We start from the raw sequence: 18629 nt of genomic DNA on the forward strand, positions 1-18629 counted from the left end.
TGAAGAAAGCGCCAAATCTCATCTGAAATCCAGACGAGAATCGACCGGTTCAACTCTGCTCACGATATCATATATCCTGGTTCTTGGTTCGGGGAGGAGACTAAAAGCGGGCCCGAAATTCGGGCGAACATTGCAATCTCCGATCTGACACGAGGGACAATTAGCGGAGTGCAGATCGCAGAATCAAACCGTAGCCTTTCTTTTTCCCTTTCTTTCCGATACATCACAGTTGAGAATCCTCGGTGCACGCGAGTCGAGGGGAGGGAGGAGTTGCTTTTCCATCCTGTCACCCATCCCAAAAGGGGGAATCGGGTTACGATTCTTGAATGCGCGTCCAGGTTACATGGCGTTTGTCGTCATTTAATTTGCGCGACCGCTTTGTCTGATCGGCTGGGCAGGTGGACGGGCGCAACGAACGCATGACCTGACGACTCTCTCACATTCTCACGTACTCGTCGACTGACATACTCGTACACGCCCTCTATCCATTTCTCTCTATCACTGTCCAAATCCATTGATCCGTTGCGAATTACACCTTCCAGTCCATACGAAACACAATCAGTCACCTCCATTGAGTCCTCGCCTCGTCACCCGCCAAGAACATGCCAGTATACATGCTTCACGGCTTTCGCTGGCCTCGCGCAGGCTTCACGGGGATTCGCGTATACATTGTCCTCCATAATCTTGAAGAGGCGGCGGCCGAATACATCCAACAACCATTGACGACCGAACTGCTCCTCGAGTCCTTTCAAAAGACACAGGCGGACCTCATGCCCCGATTGCCCGAGCTACACTTCATTGAACAATACGACCCGCAAGATGAATCCAGTAGCACGGTCAGCCAGGAATACGCCTACGTGGGTGCCAAAGTGGTGACCATTCCAGACGGCGAGGACGCAAATATGGATATCGAAAAGGTGGTCGAGCAGGGATCGGGACTGTCGTCGGATGCGACGCAGGCGCTGGAGGCACTACGGGACCGTCTGGCGCCCGGGGAAAAGATCGGGTGGTTTATGGTGTACAACGGAGATCCGGATCGCTGGTATCCTTCGTCAGAGGACGAGGAGGAATACGAAGAGGAAGAAGAGGAGGAGGAAGGGAGCTATGTGAGTGAGAAGTCGGGTAATCAGACGGAGTCTCAGGCGGATCCATCCACGCCGCAGAGCTACACGGTATGTTCACAGCTCGGGGAGAAGATTCGATCACGTTACGAGTCTGGTCCTGTCTTGTCTCGTCTACTAATTTGACGGATAAAAATAGGCACGATTGACGCGGCTGTTCAATCGCATGAGCGCCTCTTCGACCTCGTAGGTTCACGGTCACGGGGCTCAATCCATGACACTTTCCTTGTTCTTCGGTTCTGCTTTCCTTGTCTTTTCTCTCTTCCTACAGTGCGACTCGATGTCACTATCGAGCATACGCAGCTCCACGACTCATGACGTCCTTCTTTTTGGCCATTTCACAAAAAACTGTGAACCTAGCATTTCTTCGGGCTGGAGTTTTCACGGAAGGCGACCTCGGGGGGAGGTTCGAGGGCCTTGTACGGATGGATCAACATGGCTCTTAATAACATCAGTGTATTTATACTTCAAGACCCCATTTCTCAGGTCATTTCACCAGAATCAAACTACCCAATTCTCCAAAAACCGAGCTATCCGCTCGGTTGCTCTCGGTCGGTCAATTGATCAATGCACTGCGCCCTTATTGGGGCCACAACTTCTCTCCTGTACCTCACAATCACGACCAAACACTCCGGCAGTTCAGCCTCGAGACGATCTACCTTGGCGGTAAATCACGGCAATACGCGGAGAAGGGAGGGGGGAAAGCTTCGCGATAACGGGGATCATCGGAGAAACTCCAATCAGCCAGTCCGCCAACTTGAACATTCAACGGGAGGAATTGCAGATGCCCGCCAGCGGATTAACCCTTGGCTGATACACATACACAAGATGGTTCTTTCCTTCATCCTCGTCCAGAATCGCCAGTAAGTGTCCTTCTCCACGTCCTTTTATTTCTCGAGATCCCTCCCCCTCCCCCAGCAGCGCGAGACCTGACTAACCGGCCGTATAGGGGCAAAACGCGATTGGCGAAGTGGTATGCGCCGTACAGTGTGAGCGACATCTCCATGTGAATGGATGCTAGATGGACCAGCAGCTGCTAAATGTGATCTCCAGGATGAGGAAAAGGTCAAACTGAAGGGCGAGGTTGGTATCATCATCACACTTTGGCGAATTGGGGACTAATCGACTCTTGCTGGATAGGTACATCGTCTGGTTGCGCCCCGAGATCAAAAGTATCAATCCAACTTTGTCGAGTTCCGCCGCAGCACCAAGGTCGTGTATCGCCGATACGCCGGGTTATTCTTCTGCGTCTGTGTGGACGCCAACGACAATGAGTTGGCTTACTTGGAAGCTATTCATTTCTTTGTGGAGGTGTTGGATCAGTTCTTTGGGAATGTCTGCGAGTTGGATCTGGTTTTTAACTTTTACAAGGTGCGTTTTGAACGGAGAGGAGAGAGAGAGAGAAATCCTTCCCGATGGCATGCAGCAAGACTTGTGAACTAACCTATTCCTTGCAATTCCCCTCTTCTAGGTCTACGCCATCCTCGACGAGGTCTTTCTTGCCGGTGAAATACAGGAAACAAGCAAGCAGGTCGTTTTGACGCGGCTGGAGCATTTGGATAAGCTGGAGTGATACCCCCCCTTGTTGATCATCGTTCTGTGTTTTATTTGGACACTTTTGCATATAAGGGCCCTGATGGTTTATATTGTTGCAAAACATGGTGGGCATGGAGTTTTCTGTTTTGATTTCTTCTCTTTTCTTTTACTCTCCTTATTCTTTTCCCCTTCCTGTTCATTAGAACCCGGCGTTGTTACCAAGTGGTCACATGAGGCTTTGGAAATGCTCGAACCCCGTAATACATCTGAATTGATTCTGCCTTCATGTCTCTTCTCTTTCTCCTGGAATCATATCGAGGCGAGCTTGCCATGTCCTGTTTCGAACCAGCCAATGAGCCAGACCATCGCACCTGTACTTGATCTCATGATAAGACGGTCACAAGAAAGAACACAACTTACACTCAACATCCCAACCTCAATACTCAAGGAACAAGTCGAGTGCATCCATTCCCATCTCCACTGGGGGTACTCCGTGCTCGGCGTTCAGCACTGCCAGTATCACACGTAGTAGGGCGTCCCAAACCTACTCCAGAGTTGTGCCCCACGGCCCAGAGATCCTCCCCTCAACCTCAACTGCCGAGATACAGTGCCGTCAACGCCCATGACCAACACATCCAGCTACCGCGGGTTCTAGCCGACCCCGGGATAAGTGACAGAGCAGATGCCAGATCGAGAGGCTTGAGACATTCCATCACTAGTTTAAAATGATGCTTAAATTGACCTCGTGTGTGCGTTCTGTACCTCGTCTCCACCGAACCTTATCCGCTTACCCGGTCAATGGGGTGCGCTGCCGTGGTAGGTGGTGGTGGTGAGGTGATTGAGATCAGTGATGGCGAATATTGCGACCATGGAGCTTGGCACTGAGCATATAATGAGCCGCATGGAATTCACCTGGGAGAAGAATATTGTAGTTTGATGGGGGCAGATACTCTCCCCTGGGCTGGCAGTGGCGTGTTCCAGTGCCCAGCCGGACAAGAGATCTTTTCCTCGATCAGTACACACTTCGCACTGGGGTATAGAACAGTTGTGATTGATCACTATGAGGCGAGCTGATACCGATTGACCTTTTTGCATACCTACGAGACATTGCATACCATTTTTCTACAGGGCTGCTATAACCAGAACTAGGCATTTTACTTTGTCCACCTCGCCTGGGCTGAATGAAGAGGTTGGTGAGGGGGGTCGGGAGAGTGAGACTGATCAATTCTCATGATCTCGATCAACGTTGGAGACCTTCTTCCAGTACGCCTCGGACCATTTCAGATGGCATTGACATAGATTATGCACCCTTCATTCCACCAGAGTTGAGCAAGCGACTCTCCTTCCAGTTGCGAGGTCTCGTGCATGTTTGCACGCGAATATCGTTTCATCTCTGGAAAGACGAGATCCTTGATATTCCCCATCTTTCCACTTCGCCATCCCGAGTTGATCGTTCAGCGCCAGGAGGATCAGGTCGCAAATCACTTCCGTCGTGGTGCACTTGACCGCTTCTCTCCTGATTGCAGATCCCCGAACATGCGACATTATCCCTGACGCAGGTATAGTGATGGTTCCCTATAGGCAACATTGCCATCTCTTGGCAGGTGGGCCTGGGTAGACGGACACCGCTCGGTCTCGACCACAAGACGTCTTCGTTCCGATTCTCAGGAGGCAGGCCATCAGGCATGAAAATTGAGTGAAACCCACTCTGCCAGACGATCAAACACGTACCTACGTAGGTGGCCCATGTGAATCTCTCTCCCGCCCTCTCTCTCTGGCCGAGCCCAGTTCCTGTTCCTGGGTGGGGGGCTCTGGGTAGAGAGTTTCACCTACGTTGACCTCTGCCCTGCGCACTTGCAACGGGCAAAGGCCGAGTTGGTCTCCTCGTTGATTGCGCTTAGGGACCTGCGTCGGGAACTTACCGGAACCTGGCAGGTGGAGAAGGGAGGGGAGGCCAAGGGGAGTTCGGGCACGGCATCCATTCCTGGGAGAATGTGGAAATTGATCATGTGTGCAACTTGCAAAGAACAGACAGCGCTCGCGATCAGATTGCAAATCGACAACTTGAGTTTCTGATGGTGGAAATTGGACCAGCCGTTGATGAGGGCTGTGCGGACTTTGTGGGTAGGGAGAATGGATTGGATGATTGGAGATCCTCTAAAACGAGCCATCGAATTGAGCATTCCACGAGCACCTGACAAAGGAAGCGAATCATATCAATCATATGGTTCGAGGTGGTCAAACCATTACACGCCGGTTGTTCATCACTGGATGTACCAGTCTTGCTTCCAGACAGATGGTGACATTATCGGGTGCGACCGTCATCCACAGACGGCCATCGCATCAGTGTGCCAGCATCTAATGTCCAACGTGCAATATCCAATATCGATCCACCACTATACATGGCCGCGGAATGTACGTCGGGACAGTATTATTTGTCTTTCGAGAGTTCCCAAGGCTGTATCCATTCGTTTCTTCCTCTCTTTGGGATTTTATTTTTTGGTAAAATTTTCCTTCATAATATGGAGTTTCAGGAACATACGCAAGTCTCCACCGATACGACAACTTCCATCCCTCTCAGGCCATCCGTCATCATCTCTTCTCGCCGGGGACGCGTTGCCCTGTTCCTCACTCGGCCAATAGGCTGGCCGGGGCTACCAGGCACGGATTTGTCCATCAAGTCCACGGGCCAGTCACTGATTGATCGTCCACTGGGTCCCTTGTACACAGACCACCAGCGGACGATGCTGACTCGTGCAGATGGAGTATTGGATCCCAAAGGAATCCTCTTTGCAAAGGAGAGATTCCATGAACAGATCCAGAAAGCCTCCCGTTCCACTCACGAAAAACAAAAATGGGAAAATAAAAACCAAGAAAAAGAAAACATTTTGCCGGGACGGGGCTACGCGCGGTCTCGGGGCTTGGCGGCGTTCAGTGGCGTCTGCAGACTTTCCGCTTTGGAGTCCAAAGGCTGATTTGAGGTCCGGTTGTGTCGGTCCCGTATTCTTTTCTTTTTACAGACAGGCTTTCCCATCTTTGATGTATTGTGGAGTACACGTGTACATGACAGACGTTATGGATATGCAGAGATGGGAATTGCACGGTATGAAAATACCAACAGTACTGTACCACAGTACTATACTGCGAGGAACATGGACAATGTCGAAGAGCTTGATGCATGGACATATGGCATACTTCATTGTAAAGATAGTCCAGATTCTATGGACAAGACAGTGAGAACACAGGACGAACATGGGGAGTCGGGCCTCAGTCCATATACTACTTTGTCACACCTGGCTTCAGTCCCCTTAGACTCTGAGAGGGTCAGGAAAGGGAAGGACGGTAAAAACCCATTTCGAAAATTACTCGGCTCGCTCTTCATTCGCATCAACCCCTGACTACAGAAACTTAAAAAGCATACAACTGTATTGCAATGTACGGTCGCCTCGCTGCGCTTGCGTGGCTTTTTGTGAATTCTTGACGGACTTGACTACGTAAACGAGTACACGAGTACACATTGTGGTCTCGAGAACGTGCAAGGTAGGATTCGGTGATGAGGACCATGACTCGACGAGTCATTGCTTCTGGTTCGAAGACACAGGGTCCCAGAGCGTGCCAGGGAAAATACCTTGACTGGGCAGAATCCGCCCGCATTGGGTCAATGGAGGAAGCTTCTGTAGCATTTGGTGACAAGTACAATACGTCGAATACAGAAATTCTGTAGGGCTGGCTGGCACGGCAGCGCCTGGGCATGCAGATGTAGTCGCGTTTGCAATTCAAGCATCGAGTTGGTCTGCAATTCCGAGTTCTATCTCAATGTGTGCTACCGTTCAGTCAAAAATGCATATAATACATCGTACATATGTGCTGCCATAGTTCAAGTATGGTTCTACAAGATTAAAGGTATCGTGTGGCAGATCCTAGGAGGCAGTGAAACCTCGAACCACTTGAAATGAGACGATTCATGCGTTCATTAGTTTCCATCGGTCCAGACCGAGCCCATCGATCTGGAAAGATACCCACGAACGATGAGATCGCGCAAGCCAGTGCTACACTATTCGCAAGTCGCCGCTTTGGGAGGTGAGATTGTCAAGATTCCTCGGCCATCGACGCCAGTGTTCTACCCGCGCGTCCGCAACGGGTAACTCATGCCACCTGATTTGGACGAGCTGTCAGTCGTCCAGCACGCAAAATCTTCCTTTCACAATATGTCAAATCATTTGATGAACTAGTATTTCCCCTCAATGATGGACAGCACAGTAGATAGCTAGTAGATGCCACCGTAAGACACACAATCATCAAGATACAAGATACATCCGAATGTCCTCCAATGCCGCAAGTGTGGTAATATAATACATTGTGTAATTTACATTTACAATTCTTTGAATGTTTTTTTTCCTGAATTCTTTTTTCTTTTCCAGATTTCCCTCTCGGGATTCTTGTGGACTGGGCGGACCCGCTCACATGCATCGTCCTCCCCATCTATCCATCTATCTGGGTATCCCCCTCCCCTTATCATCAGATCCATTCAGTCCGCTTTCTAGACTTGTTCTTCAAGCTCATCCCTTCGTTATAACTAGTGGACTGTTTCTCATCCTGCCATTCGTTTCGTTTCTTGGGTTGATCTCTCACACTCTCACACACACTCTCTCCAATCCATCTCTGCAAGATTCAAACCTTGTCGACACCTCCATCATGGCGCTCATGCTATCAGACAACCTTGCACCTCAACCCATCACAGACATCTTCACGAGCGACACATGCATTGACCGTCGAAAGTGTCACCGGACGGTGCCGATGAAGGTGCTAGCCCTCGGTGTTGGTCGAACGGGTACTGCTTGTATGTGCTCAATTGACCCTCCCATGCTTGTCCATCCCGCTCAACTGCAATTCGAGTGCAGGGTGCTAACTTTGATTTCCTTTCTCAGCTCTCCGCAAGGCTTTGGAGCGTCTAGGATACGTCAAGTGCTACCACATGATGTGCGCCAGTGTCGAGAATCCACCCGACTGTCTGATGTGGCACGACGCCCTCAATGCTAAATACAAGGGCATTGGCGAGTTTGGCCGCAAGGAATGGGATCAGCTTTTGGGTGACTGTCAGGCCGTCTGCGACTGGCCCGCTTGCGCCTTTGCCAAAGAGCTCATCGAAGCCTACCCCAACGCCAAGGTCATCTTGACCACCCGCGACGTGGATCCCTGGCACGCTTCCGTCATGAAGACCGTTCACTGGCGAGTGAGCGACCCCGAGCACAAGCTGGTTTCCAACTTCAGCTGGGCGGCTGGCATGTACTACCCCATGCTCAACACCTTCTTCGAGACCTTCTTCCGCGGAGACTTCCCCGGCAAGGGCAAGCAGGTCTACAATGAACATGTGGAGCTGGTCCGCAGCTTGGTTCCCGCGGATCGTCTCTTGGAATACAATATCAACGACGGCTGGGGCCCCCTGTGCGAGTTCCTCGAGGAAGAACTTCCCGATACTCCTTTCCCCCGTGGCAATGACATGGCCGACTTTTACAAGCGATGCAGCACTCGCAACCGCCATCAAATGATGAATGCTGCCTTGCAAGCGGTCACCATGGCCGGTGCCGTCGTTGCCACTGGCTTTGCCGCTACCATGGTCTTTAAGCGATTTGTTCGGTAAAACCGCTCCTCACTGGGCTCCAACCAAAAAGATGACAACTTCTGGCTTGTCTCGAATCATCTCTCTTTCTTTTGCTTGACCTTTTCAATGATCGCCCGGGCCATTCCCAGGCCAACAACTTCTTGACTGGGGGCTTTCTGAAGGGTGGTGCGGGCACCCCCCCTTGGAGCGCGTTTCCCCAAGAACCAGCATTCTCCTTGTTCTCATCCAGTACCTCACGTCCCTTGGTACCTTGAATTTTTTTTTTTCCATTCCACTCTCACCTTGGTGTGAGACTTTGGCGGGTTTCCTCAACTTTCACTTACTAGTGGTCTCTATTTTTGATATTGTTTCTTGTTTCTGGGTTTCATTTTCTAGTTTTGTTGTGATTCATATTCCCCCGACCCATGTCTGCGACCTGTTTTAATCATTCGAGAAGGAATGCATGTTTCCTCCATTCTCGAGACAAAATTTACCCGCCCATCTCTGTATGTTTACCAGTACATAGTACGAACCCCAAGACCCAAGATGTTCATTCCGTGGAAACAAAACTTTTCTTTTGGTTACCCCTAATTCGAAAGCGATCACCCATTGTACAAGAATGCTTGGCATCTCCGGGACACAGGAACCCACAGGGACGAGGAATGAGAAATATGCGCTTTTCTCAAACTTGTTCTCATGCCTCCTTTACTACCAAGTGCCCATGGCAGGGTAAAGGATTCCATAGGAGCAAGGGATAGTACACTTGGTGACCTACTTAGATTCTGTACTAGAGTATTACTCTTATCAGTCAAGGAACTGTAGGACAGTACTTTGCTACACGTACCCAGCGATAATATATGACAATCTCACATCCACATTACGCTCCCTTTTGTTTTCCATTTGCCGGAACATCAAATGGACTCGAACCTCTTCGCCACATGTTCGGTTATTTGGCTGGTGCTTGAAAACCAGGGAAGAAAGGGGAGGCGGGGACTAACCCAGTAGACATGAACGTGGCCAATTCTGTACTTTTGTTATTTACAATTTCCTCCGCCTCCAATTCCAACTCCAGATTCAAGATTCTAGATTCCAGATTCAGGGGGAGAGTGTGTCAAGGCATTCTGACCTCCAGGACAGCCCTGAAAAATCCCTCCTCCCCTCTCTCCACTTAATTCGTAGCCCGTTCGTATTCGTAGAATAATTCCATTCACCTCCCCCTTCCTATTCCGCCCCTCCCACTCGCCGTGGCCGCAGCTCCATGGGGTGCAACTCCCGCCCACCGGACAAAACTACGATCTTCAAAGTGAGCCAAACATCTTGATAGTTTTGAAGTTCTTTACCCCTCCCTCCCCTTCTAGACCCATTTTTCTCCCTCATCGCCCCCAATTTTTTCTTCTTCTTTTTGCTTGGTCAAAAAGTTTTCCCCCCGAGGAAACATGTTAAAATATAGGATACTTTTCTGTTGCCACCCACCATTGGACTCGACTCGACACAGTGCACTGCCACACGTTCACTGGACGGCGCGCTATTGAAGACTCCCACCGACTCGTGGGTCTTGAACTGGGGGGGGGCTTTGAAGCGCTTGGCTGGTGCCTGCTCGGCGGTTTACAGGGCTGTCCAGTAGCACTCGGGCAATTCAATCTCGTTTGCTCTGTTGAGTCTTGGCGCTGGATCTCTCGTTCCTGGGCGCCGGTGGTGGCGCGCTCTAAAGGACTTGGTGGGCTGTTTGGGTGCGACCGATAAGTACAGATAGGTCTAGGACTGATTGTGTTGGGGGTGCTTGACACGGTGTGTATGTGTTTACCGACGGTTGGATTTTGGGGAGTTCTGAATGGGATTCAATCAACAGTGAGAGATGGATGTTATGGATCGCGCGAGAGAGGTCATGAGAATAGATGGACTTGTGTACTTATGGATTTACTACTGCCGAGTGGCTGGCTACAGCTACAGCACGTAAACGTACTGGACAGGTATAACGGGGTATTTCTTCACAAGAACCTGGACTTGTTTCTGTGCACAAAGTGTTGCAGAACATTGTGTGCGCCGATGCGGTGCCCAAAGTCGTACTCACGCACTGTCCCATCATCATGTCCGGAGTCAATATAATTGGTCAAGTATGCATCAGCACAGGTCCGGATGGCAGAGGTACTAGTCAAGTCGTCCATCACACAACAGGACACCAGATAGGCGCCCATCTGTCACACCTTTCCTTCCTATTGCATTGAACCCACCCGGCTATCATGAGATAGCCAGACGGATGTACTTTAAGCGCGTTGTCCCAATCCGTCAAGGACCACTGTACAATCTACTGTAACATAACGAACAGTATGCTGTAGCGAGCGGAGTACTACTGTGACGAAATATTGCAGATGTACTCACTGCTCTCATTTCCCTAGTCATTTTGACGCGAAGGCATAAATCGGATGACTGATCCCTTCCGCTTTCCACCAAGTTACGACTTTGATATGACTTTAGCCATGGACCCCGTTTTTGGTGAAATGCAGCCCCGGGTTTGTGATCATTTACTCATCACAACTTGTCATATCTCTCATTGGAAGGAAGGTGTTCTACTTCAACACGGTCCCTATCCGTGCGGAAACGGTCGAAAATCTCGATCAACGTCGCGAAAGTGTACCGCCTAAGTCAAGAAAAAATGCCAGGAATTACATGGTCTTCCAACTGTTGTAGTTATCGAAAAAAAAAATCGAAGACGGTTAGGTTAGCAAGATGAATTCGAATAAGAGAAAAAAGCCCATAGGAGCTTAGAATGCCTTCAAGAACCAGTTATTCCTACGTTCTTTCGCTCAGGCACTGGTGGTCCCTGAGCGCGTGTGGGAAGACATGCGGGACCAAACTGTCTACAAATACCGTTGCGGGACAAGAGAAAGAAAGAGTCAAACTACCGGGGACAACTTTCGGCAAGTAAAATCATACTCTTGGGGGGCTCGTTTTCCTGAAGCCTGCAAATAGGCTATTTGACTATTATATCAACATTGTACATTTGAACCATTTTGGGACAAACAAATAATTTTCCGTTGCAGAAGGATTTTCCATGCCCGTGACGGCTTCTTGAAAAGGTAGTGAAAATATTACCGAGTATTTCGGTTCCCCGTTCGAACCCCTTCGAACGGCTGTTGGATAGAATAGTCTCATGTTGATACAGTAGCCTTGTATTCGAATGAGTGAGATTCGGTATTCGAGATTGTAAGGTTACCGTGTCCGACTATAGGATCTAGAATTCACATGATGAACTAAATTCAATCCCGACCATAATTCAATAACGAAAAACCCCAAGTAACTCGATCAATCAAACCGGATAATAGAGAAGTACTTCTCCTTTATATCCCCCCCCCCCCCCCCCCCCCCCCCAGCGGGGGTTGGCGATTTGTTCTTTCTGTACGAGACACCGAGCGAGTCATGTCACCCGTGGCAGATTTCTTCTCTGCATCTCGAACAGCTTCCTTCTCTTCACGTTTTCTTGTATTAACGGCAATATCCGTGCATTAAGAAATTGGCACCATTAAATGATACAGATCATATTGAATATGAGATCTGGCGGTCGAGTCGTTACGTGGGACACGGACGGAGAGACCGCGCGTACCGATTGTCAAGGCGGGAATCAGTAGTAGAGAACGAGGAAGTAGGACGGGCTGGCCGTACATGATGCAGTCGTTATAGTGAGCCACAGAATCTGAAAATCTAGTTCTCGTGCCCTATTTAGCCCATTGGCTCACGAGAACAAACTCTCTCTCTCTCTGAAAAGAGGAGCTCGGCGTCCAACGTGTCCAAGTCCGCACACGAATGGACTACGCAACACACGGGCCGTGTGGGCATTGACGTTTTGCCTAATCGGGCTTGAGGTACGCGGACCATCTGTCGCTAGATAGGGGGAGCATGACGTGGCCGGGGGGAAGTGAGATTGTTATGAAACTACGTACGTACATATTTACTGATCAATATTTTTCCATCTCAGCGGGACTCTCCGCCGGGAACCACGGCCTGGCACCGCAGTGTACGTGTCGCGACCTCGTGTCCATAAATTCGAAAAGAGCTAAAGTGCAGTCCACATGCGAGTGCCACGATCGAATGACCACGGATAAAGAGCAGCCCGAAATCGTTTCCGAAATCTATTGAACCGCGGGTGACTAGGCCCTCTAGAGCTGTCCGTTCGGTGGGAACGCCTGCTTTTTCTCGGGTCAGGAACTGACGGGTTGCTGCTTGGCAACCGAGGCGATCTTGAGCTTAGTACGCTTAAACGTTCCGATCGCCTGCCATTTGCGTCCGAGGCTGGCTCCGGCAGTTGAGGTTGCGGCGCCAGTCCGCCAATGGCAGCCCCGAGGGAAAGAGAGTTCCGCCTCGACTCTGGGGAACATGGCAGGCGACCGGAATGAACGGCCACCGAGTATCTCCAGGCATCGACTACAGAGTACAGCATATTCATGCATAGTAGTACATACTCAGACAATCAGAAAAGGATAATCCAGCGTACACTCAGAAATGGTCCAGATCACGACAATGCCCAGCGTTGACTGAGTGGGTCATGAATCACTCCTCGACCGTCGACGTAGTATGCCTCCTTTCTTCTCTTGTCATTCCATCCCCTCCGACTCCTCGTCACCTCCAAAGGAGTCAGTTTCTCCCAGGAAGGATTGTTGGTCCTTTTTTCTCCCTTTATCTCTCCCTCTCCCTCTCTCTCTCATGGTCTTCCCCTGCATGCCCGACAGCCGATGCTCCACTTTGGCCGCACACTTTTCTTCTGCGTGGCTCCAGAGTCTTTTATTCGTGACATTCTGTGTCGCCCGACTTGACATGCATGCAGCTTCATGATCGTCGCTATTTCGTCCCGGAGGACGAGCCTCACCGTTCAGTGTGCGCTGTACGTTGGTGCACTACTATTACTATGCCTCTTGCAAGAGACAGGCGCAGAAAAGGTCGCCTTTTATAAATCCGTGAGTGTTTACTATGAATTTTTTTCTTTTGTTTTTCTTCATCTCTCGCACTCACCTGGCCAGTCAAATCAGGAACTACGTAGAGTTACCGGCGCATCTGCTGGTGTGGTCTTCAAAGACATCCTTGGCTAACGGATCACCATGATTCCCCACAGCGACCCGACATCTCTCCTCCGGTCCTCCACGTCGAGCGGTCTCTGACGGAGAAATTGGCCCCGGGGTATATCTTCATCGCGCCATACGAAGCAGAGAACTCTGGGCCTTATATCTTTGACCATACCGGGGTATGCCTACTCACCGACCCCGAGATCGGACACCGGACCCGTAGAGTAAAGGGACGCTGATGAGATCTCGACACAGGAACTGGTTTGGAGTGGCTGGGGGGTGTCTGGACCGGGAAATGCCCATGGGATTCACGTATGCAAGTACCAGGACATCGATCACTTGTGCTTTTTCCAAGGCAATCAGCAAAAGGGCTACTGTCGTGGCCATGGTGTGATCCTGGACAATTCGTACCGGATTGTACGATCGGTGCAGCCGGGGGGCGGCATGGCGTCGAGCGATATGCACGAATTTCGACCCATCAATGGTGGTCGCAGCGCCCTCATGACGGTCTATCAGCAGCGTCAATTTGACATGAGTCCCTGGAATGTGCGAACCGGCATGGGATGGATCATGGAGAGCATCTTTCAAGAAGTTGAGATTGAGACGAGCAAGGTCTTGTTCGAATGGCGTTCGCTCGATCATGTCGATCCGTCGGTGAGTTACACCTGGCCCTCGCATACCGATACTTCCGGCACCGGGTTGCACGCACATGAGCCGTGGGACTACTTTCACATCAACTCGGTGGACAAGAATGACGATGGGGACTATTTGATTTCTTCGCGTCACACATCCGCCATCTACAAAGTATCGGGTCAGAATGGGTCCGTCATGTGGCAACTGCACGGCGCGAACCCGACGTTCCGCAACGTCAACTTTAGTTTCTCCCAGCAACATGACGCGCGGTGGTTGTTTGAAAATCACACCCACTCGGTGATCTCCTTTTACAACAATGGGTATAATGGCTACAACCGAACGCATCCACGCTCGTCGGGCATGATCGTCCTGATAGACCATGAGGCAAAGACGGCAACGCAGATCCGGGACTACGTGCCCGCCATCGCCGACCTTGCCAGCTCCAGCCAGGGAAATCTGCAGGTTCTGCCAAATCAGAATGTCTTTGCCGGATGGGGCAACAACCCCTTTGTGTCTGAGCATGATGCCGAGGGCAACTTGATCTGGTGGGCACGGTTTGCCAAAGACACGGTGATGAACTACCGCGCACACAAGTTTGAATGGGAGGGCAACCCAACGGATGCGCCCGCACTTTGGTCTTATTCTCACGTGGGAGCAGCTCACACGGCCATGAAATTATACGTGAGTTGGAACGGCGCCACCAAGGTCCGGACGTGGCGGTTCTTTGGCGCTCAAAACATCACAGGCCCCTGGGTGCTCTTGTCTGAAGCTTCCAAGACTGGGTTTGAGACGGAGTACATCCATTCCACCTTCTATCCATGGACTCGCGTAGATGCCATGAGCGCGGATGGGCATGAGCTCGGAAGATCCGAGATCAAATTCACTTTTGTCCCGTCATCCGGACTTCGTGGATTCTGTCAAGAAGACACTTGTCTGGACACTTCCAGCTATGGATTCCCTGGCGAAGACGGAGCCGAGGCACTCATTCCAGCTGCAGGTGTGAACACCGTGCCTTGGGTTGACACGGAGTATGCAGATGGCGTCTGGGGTTACCCTTCTGGTTTCCCACATATTCATTCATCCACCACCAATTCGACCGTAGGCTCGGACGGAGGGTGGGCCAAGGAGCAGGAATCACCTGGAGGTAAGTGCAGAGGTTTTTTTTCTGGAATCCTGAACGAGGCAAACATCTCCACCCTCACCAGTCACACATTTAAAACTCCTGCTTACACTTTTGCCATCAGAGTTCGTCTATTGGGGCCTTGCAATAGCTATCATTCTCCCATTGCTAGCCGGCATATACTTTGGTTACCGATTTTATCTGCGACAGCAACAGCTTGACCCGCCGGGCGGTGCAGAAGAGCCGTCCATGCCGTTAAACGGCGTACCTGCCAATAAGACTTTGCAGAGACCAAGTCAGAGTTGGCCCTGGTGGACGTGGCGTCGATGGACGCGAAAGCAAGAGATGGACTACTTTCCGCTTGCTGGTCATGACTTGTCTACACGCCCGCGCAGAGAATAAAAAGCGTCTTCTCCTCTCATTTTTTTTCCATACATAAGTCAGACAGAACAAGGACACTGCACCTTGAAATCTACAAAAGACTGTCCATTTCAGATATCCTTTGAATTTTGCTGGAACTTTATCCTTTTCTTTTCTTTCTTCAAAAAGTCTTCAACCCCAACCCCGAGACCCAGTGAAGTGCAATATTTTTCTCCCCCTAGGCTAAATCTGCCGTATAGTCGACCTGGAATCGCACTCGTGGTGTGAGCTCGCTACAACCTTCTCACACCCTCCCCTCAAGTTGGACTAGCGATGTCCCAAGTCTGAGGCCACTTGAAACCTGCCCGCGTTTCATTCCAGCACACCCACATCAGATCAGTGACGAGTGTAGATCAGTTGGCGCAGATCTTACACTCGCCACTTCCCCCCATTTTTCATTTGTCTCTTTCCCGACTTCATAGATCTTCCCGTCGGACGACCGCCGATGATCCTGTGTTGTCAATGTTCGGCGGATGCTTCTTCTTACTAGGCATGGGGCAATGGAACGCGACTCAAGTCAAGCTGCTCACGGGACTGGTACAGAAGGATAATTCTTTTTTTTTTTGAAGTGGTGAAGTGGTGTGGTATTTGTTTAGTGGTACACTCTCAAGGTGTTGACGATTTCCAATTGGGAGCTGACGCCCTTGGACGTCTAGACTTTGGCCGTTGTTAGCAGAAAGGCTTGGACTATAAGCCCACTGACTACGTAGTAGCTACTCTAGGAATTTATTTTATATATACTAACAGGCCAGTAGGTGTTGCAAAAACTCTGCTAATACAACGGTTTTTCAGGGGAGCCAGGCAAGGACTGGAAACACTCACGTGCATACATTCAGTGGGAGATGTGTCTGATAGGAATGTCGATCATGGAACGAGATGGATTAAAATGTCCACTTGTATACAAAGTTTCCAAGTCCGTCCAACCATGCATGTGTTTCAAAGCAGGAAAAGAAAAAAAAAATGCAAACTTCAAAAATAAAGCTTGGGGCGCCGGAGTCCGAGAGTATCAATATCATATAGTCGGGATCGGTCGGTGAATCAGATCATGCACTCATGGATGATGATAGACTACACGTGCTTCACTACAGGTCTGGCAATGCATACATCTGGGACATATGTTCTTACATGCTGGACGTCTCCGGCCGTGCGATTCTACGCTGCGCTCAGACCCGGGGGGCTTGCGTATGGTCGACAAGAACTTGAAGTCCTGGGAGCGAACTCGGCGGGACGGGAGTGGAATAGAGTTTAGGAAAAGTTTGGGGTGCTTTCAGGTACGACTGGCACAGGCACTGTTAAGTTTTTTTTTATTGTGGTATGTACCGTAGGTACATTTGTATTGTATGTAATGGAGTCGGTAGTCGGTACAAGTGTGATTTCTATGACTAGGAGAGAGCTAGTTGACACATTGTGTAGTTGAGAAACTTCACAGATGATCGATATGAATCATTCCCAACACATTGGACAAAATGGATAGAAGGATCTCCGTCTGCCAGTATGGCCAGTTGGAATGTCGATCACTGCAGAATCAATGAGAGAGTCGGTTTCAGGCCAGAGTCTTGGCCTTGATCTCTCAGCCTTATTTGGTGTGGATGAAACATCAATCAGTGGCGTATGGATTCGAGAGTCGAAACAAACACCGTCGGTGCAGTGGGTTGAAGGAAAAGGTGGCTGCGATCGCGAGATGTTGTAAATGTACGGTATTTCAAAAGACTGCAAAATATCCGTATTGTATCGAAATTTACACACCCGTTCTACAAGTGGAGTGGTGTTGTGCAACTTGCATATGGTGCTACACGCGGGTGACCACTTTCCCGCTTCAGTCTCGCGCGGCTTCGAGAACCTCAGCGATACCAAAATGGGGGAGATTGCATCCTGTCATCCACTTTCGTCCAGATACCTCTTGCTCGTCTCCTATTCGATGTCGGGCTTGTCGCTCGCCTGCCACCTGCCACCCGCAATCAAAGCTCCAGGAAATGGCCAAAAAAAAGAGGAATAATTCAGAAATGTCGTGTGCCAAGACTGCCACCTCGGCAGTCAGACCCGAATGGGTCGGATTCTCGCTCAGGGGGAGAGGAGGGAGAAGGAGGAAAGGAACCTCCCGGTGGGCTCGTGGGCTCGGCAGAGCGGGTGTGGAGCGGTCGTCGCAAGCTGGTGCTGTCGTTGTCGCTGTCGTGTCGATCGTCGACTCAGCCAGGTGTCCCTTCCATAGGTCGAACAGGTTGAGCCTCCTTGAGTATGTACCTCACAGGTTCAGGGATGGGAATGCTCATGATCTGGTAGGCGGTGCTGCGGACATGATTCAACTGAACTCACGCATACATAATCATATTCAACAGATCACACAGGACAAAGCTTACTGTGCTCCAAGGGGGTTTTAAGCTTTCCTGGTGCATCCCCAAGCCACAGTGTCGTGCGGACTTTGCTCGATGGCCCTCGGGTCGTCGATGTGGCTGGCCGTGTCGAACCGCGAAAAGTACAAACACTCGTAGGACCGTCAAGCGCAGCCCGCTGTCCTTGCATTCGTATGTCCAATCCGTACTGTGGACGAGAACCTGACGGTTGGATGGTATCACCCCCAACATTAACCTTTGACAAAGATTTTTCTATGGGCAAGTCCAGCATACACAATAGGAGTATCAGAATGTGTGCCACCCGAGTCCAGAGTCTCTGCTCCTTCATAAGTATTATTTTCTAAATGGTTCTTGCTCCATTGATCGGATTCTCTCCTCCTGGACTGCTGCAGTATGTCTCCATGCCAAGGCTGGCGAATCTCCTCGACTCCAACAGCCCGGTTACGGCGGAACTCTGGGGGTAAAGTCCGGTATTCATCCATTTGTACAACGACGGGACGCTGGGTCCCTCTTCATATACCGTTATACGTGAACGAACTAATCGAAAATACACGATCGTCCGAAAAAAATCGCATGGAAGCCCGTGATCTCATTCGTAGTCTCCTGGATCATGGGAATAGAGTAAGAAATTAAGAAGGATAATCATCATACTATCAGTCTTCTCTTTTCCTCTCTCTCTCTCTCTCTCTCTCTCTCTCTCTCTCTCTCCTCCTCTCCTCCTCTCCCTTCTCCCTAGACTCTTCTGCACTTCATCGGCCTTGGTGAGATCCATCGGTTACTATATCCAACCAT

General features: G+C 50.3%; 5 protein-coding genes across 5 annotated transcripts; 4 read left to right on the forward strand and 1 right to left on the reverse strand.

Moving 5' to 3' along the window:
* Positions 1–602: 602 nt before the first annotated feature.
* POX_c03719 (uncharacterized protein) lies at positions 603–1311 on the forward strand (the record flags this gene model as incomplete). Its single annotated transcript, XM_050112609.1, has 2 exons — positions 603–1172; positions 1261–1311. 2 exons carry the CDS (start codon positions 603–605, stop codon positions 1309–1311), a joined length of 621 nt encoding a protein of 206 aa, XP_049970165.1.
* Positions 1312–1949: 638 nt separating this feature from the next.
* On the forward strand, positions 1950–2694 carry POX_c03720 (AP-2 complex subunit sigma; the record flags this gene model as incomplete). Its single annotated transcript, XM_050112610.1, has 5 exons — positions 1950–1984; positions 2071–2110; positions 2175–2204; positions 2262–2492; positions 2593–2694. 5 exons carry the CDS (start codon positions 1950–1952, stop codon positions 2692–2694), a joined length of 438 nt encoding a protein of 145 aa, XP_049970166.1.
* Positions 2695–7352: 4658 nt separating this feature from the next.
* Positions 7353–8298, forward strand: POX_c03721 (uncharacterized protein; the record flags this gene model as incomplete). Its single annotated transcript, XM_050112611.1, has 2 exons — positions 7353–7497; positions 7586–8298. The coding sequence occupies 2 exons, from the start codon at positions 7353–7355 to the stop codon at positions 8296–8298; spliced, it is 858 nt and encodes a 285-aa protein (XP_049970167.1).
* Positions 8299–13072: 4774 nt separating this feature from the next.
* Positions 13073–15468, forward strand: POX_c03722 (uncharacterized protein; the record flags this gene model as incomplete). The annotated part of the gene is made up of 4 exons (XM_050112612.1): positions 13073–13135; positions 13364–13492; positions 13569–15090; positions 15191–15468. The coding sequence occupies 4 exons, from the start codon at positions 13073–13075 to the stop codon at positions 15466–15468; spliced, it is 1992 nt and encodes a 663-aa protein (XP_049970168.1).
* Positions 15469–17672: 2204 nt separating this feature from the next.
* POX_c03723 (uncharacterized protein) lies at positions 17673–18319 on the reverse strand (the record flags this gene model as incomplete). The annotated part of the gene is made up of 3 exons (XM_050112613.1): positions 17673–17789; positions 17844–18024; positions 18111–18319. 3 exons carry the CDS (start codon positions 18317–18319, stop codon positions 17673–17675), a joined length of 507 nt encoding a protein of 168 aa, XP_049970169.1.
* Positions 18320–18629: the final 310 nt, after the last annotated feature.

The sequence above is a fragment of the Penicillium oxalicum genome, chromosome III, assembly GCF_001723175.1.
Source record: "Penicillium oxalicum strain HP7-1 chromosome III, whole genome shotgun sequence".
In the NCBI taxonomy this organism is placed as follows: domain Eukaryota; kingdom Fungi; phylum Ascomycota; class Eurotiomycetes; order Eurotiales; family Aspergillaceae; genus Penicillium; species Penicillium oxalicum.